Consider the following 3,670-nt stretch of genomic DNA (forward strand, 5'->3'; position numbering starts at 1 on the left):
GGTATAAATATATAAATAAAAATTAATCTAATACCTAAAATCTGATATCAAATTATAAAAAAATAGAAGATAAATAAAAAGACAAGAATTTAAACGGAATAAAAAAGATATACTAAAATTAAAATAGAAAATAAAAGGGATAGATTGAAATTGAAAATAAAAAAAATTATTTTACTTTTTACCTAATTTCTTGACATAATAAGAAAAGAACTCCTTAACCTAATTTGTACACGTCATAATTTGAGAATTGATTTAAAGAACTCCTCAACCTTCTACCCAATTTTCCAATGCAATAAGAGAGGAACTCACTCACCTCACTTGTCTACTACATCATGATTTCATCACAAAATTAAAAGAAGTGTTTTTCACACCTCTAATCACTGAATATGTCACGACTATAATAGTTTATGAAATATTTATAACCTTTTATTAGATTAAAATAAGAAAAAATCCTAAGCTCATAAAGATAAAATCCAATTAGTAACTAAATAAATAAAAATCAAAATACATTAAATTAAATTAAACATTTTAATAATATAAACTAATAATTTCTAAATAACACTTAAACTTTTTCTATCACAAATATTTGAATCCCGTGTTATGTTAGCATACTAAATGTTGGTTCCGGATATTTTCCCTTTGGAAAATTGTCAATCGCTCCTAGTTTTCTTTTATTTTTCCACGAATATGCATTTAAAATTCCAGAAAAGAAACCTATATAAAGAACCCATTTATATTCTTGAACTTTGCTACTTTCCTTCTGCAGTTTTAGAAGTGTCAAAACATGTATGTATTAGTATAGCGTTAGATTTTTAGTTTATATAGTTTCACAATTCCAAAAGTAAAATTAACAGAAACTGTTTCCCTACTGCCCACTATTATTTTTATTTGTTTTATTGTTGACAACATACAAATATTTAATTTTTTTTAATGTATTAATTGTGTAAAATCTTTTACGTTTCATCCAATTAAATTTGTTTACTTCTTTTTGAATGATTACCTAGGTTGTAATAAGAGTGCAAAATTATTTTTATTGACATAATAATAATGTGTTTATGCATAAAACATGTTTACATTAACGAATTCTTAATTATTCTTTTGCAGAAATCATTATGGTGGCACCGATTACTGCTGCTTCAGCGTGTGCATTTCACACTGTTAAATTACCATCACAAAACTATAGTACAAAAGAGGGCATCAAACGTGGCACTAATAACCTAGGACAAGGACATGGACTTGGAGTGAAGCGTGCTTCTTGTGGTGGCTTACAAATTAAGGCAAATGCCCGAAATTATAATGATGATGCTAAGATTTCCAGAGTTGCTACCATATCTTCTATTCGTCAAAATTTTACCATCAGATCATATGAAGTTGATGCTAACGGAGTGGCATCTATTGAGACTTTGATGAACTATTTTCAGGTTTGTCCTTAAACATCATCATCATTCTTAATCATACAAATGAGCTCCTTATGAAAACAAATTAGGACATGGTTAATAAAGTAAACAATTTGATCTCAATTTTATATTCATGAAATTCGTAATCTTTGTTAGTTATTATATTATTTACAAAGCACACAAATGACCGAAGATAAATTTAAATTTTTGGGAAAATCGAATAGCGGCGGTTTGAAATCACCGCAAAATACATATATAAAAACATAACGGTCAATAGAACAGCAGCGGTTTAAAATTGTAAAAAAATGCATTTGAAAATCCTGTTGGCCAAATAACAGCGGTTTCAAACCGCCGTTAAGTCAATCGACGCCAATCAAGTGGTTTCTCAGCGGTTGTGCCAGCGGTTCAACAAAATCGCTGCAAAATCAAATGTCCACGCCCTATACAGAAACGGTTTTTGAACCGCTGGCAATTTGTTTCTCGGCGGTTAGAAACCGCCACTAGTCCTCCTGCAAACCGCTGCTAAGAGGCGGATCTGCTGTAGTGTGTAATATCTATATTAATAGATTTTATATCAGATTTTGTAAGTAAGTCCTACTGTGATAAAAATGTTAAAATTAATGGAATATTCTGTTAAATTATACAGAATATTCAGTAAAGTATTAGGCATATTCAGTTTGTTTAATAAAATATTCTATTAATTCTATCGTTTTTGTCACAGTAAAAACTTAATTACAAAATCTAATATGATATAAAAATTCAATCAAAAAACAAGAAAATATAAAAATCTAATTAAAAATTCAGTGAAACTATATGTAAATACTTATATATATATATCTAAGAGAACATAATCTAGTTTAAAGGGAAGGCTAGTAACAAACTTATAACTCCCTTGACTATGACTAACTTAACTAACCTTTATCATTCACATTATATCCGTAACATATATACAATAATATTGTTATCTCATTTCGCTTCTATTATTTGTTTCATAGAGCTCTATGATTGATCACTGTAAGACACTTGGGATCCACAATAATAATTTAAATGGTTCTACGAACGAAATGATCAAAAGGAACTTGGTATGGGTATATACTGAAATGCAGCTTTCGACTTATCGTTATCCTAAATGGTAAGTCTTCCTACATATTTATAATTTTAATCTTATTGATATCTTTACGATGACTCCATAACATATATATCACTGGATTTGGTTGAGTAGTTTATAGGAGGTCGATTGATTTTTGACTATGAAACAAGTTTGCTATACATTCATCATAAATTATCATTATTAGGTATTTTAAGAGTAATAAGATAAAAGAATTTACTCTTTCTAATTAGTTTAGATCACATAACCTCAAATGACTTTGTTATAAATATTTATTAATAATTTATTATTCAATTAATACATTAGTGTAAGAGTTATAGTGTACATCGAGAATATCTAATAATTTTTTCAAATTTTCTATTCAAAATTAATTTATGAATATATTAGCAAAGTGAAAATTATTTCTACACATAGAATATAACATGTAATCATAGTACTACGTGAACAATAAATCTGTTTATTAGTTTCGTTTTTAGCTATGTTGACAAATTAGCGCAATATTATATGATTAAGTTATTTTAATAATTAATAAGTTTAATTAAATTAGTTTAATTAAGAGTTTATTAACACAATAAAAATCAATTAAAAAACAAAAAAGAGACACATATAAAAAAGACTTAATTAAACTTAATTATCAAAATAACTTATTCACCTAATATTTTTATACAAATTAAATAGCAACATATTGCTTTCTTAAGTAATTATAAAAGTCTATGTACTATATATTCTCTCTATATATTAAGCCTTATGGAATTTTTTTAGGTCTGGTCTTCGTTGAACTCTTATAGTTTCTTTTGGGACGTTATTGTAATATTTTCTTATTTAATTTCTTTTAATTTGTGTTTGACATTTATCCGAAAAAAAAAATCTTGCAATCTTCCTTATGTTTCATGAAAATATATTTGTATTATATAGGGATGATGTAGTTGAAGTGGAAACTTGGTTATCTACAGAAGGAAAGAATGCTTTGCGCTTAAATTGGAGTGTGCAAGATTTCAAAACAAATCAAATGTTGAATAGAGCCTCAAGGTATATAAATCAATTACTTTTAAAAATTTAATTTTCTTCCTCACTTTCCAACAATCATCGTCAAACCAAAAAAAATTGATCTTCTTGTTGGGAGAAAAAAAAAAAGGAAATATGACATTATTTTTTTCTTTGTCGA

At 27.0% G+C, this 3,670-nt stretch overlaps 1 protein-coding gene across 2 annotated transcripts in view; it reads left to right on the forward strand.

Moving 5' to 3' along the window:
- Positions 681-3,670, forward strand: part of LOC107626543 (palmitoyl-acyl carrier protein thioesterase, chloroplastic-like) — a 4,664-nt gene continuing 1,674 nt past the window's right edge. For both annotated transcript variants that reach the window (XM_016329445.2, XM_021114660.1), the window contains exons 1-4: positions 681-786; positions 1,105-1,421; positions 2,393-2,529; positions 3,421-3,534. In XM_016329445.2, coding sequence (XP_016184931.1) covers positions 1,113-1,421; positions 2,393-2,529; positions 3,421-3,534 — 560 coding nt within the window. In that variant the 5' untranslated portion in view covers positions 681-786; positions 1,105-1,112. The remainder of the gene's footprint in view (positions 787-1,104; positions 1,422-2,392; positions 2,530-3,420; positions 3,535-3,670) is intronic.

This window comes from Arachis ipaensis, chromosome B02 (genome assembly GCF_000816755.2).
Source record: "Arachis ipaensis cultivar K30076 chromosome B02, Araip1.1, whole genome shotgun sequence".
Taxonomy (NCBI): domain Eukaryota; kingdom Viridiplantae; phylum Streptophyta; class Magnoliopsida; order Fabales; family Fabaceae; genus Arachis; species Arachis ipaensis.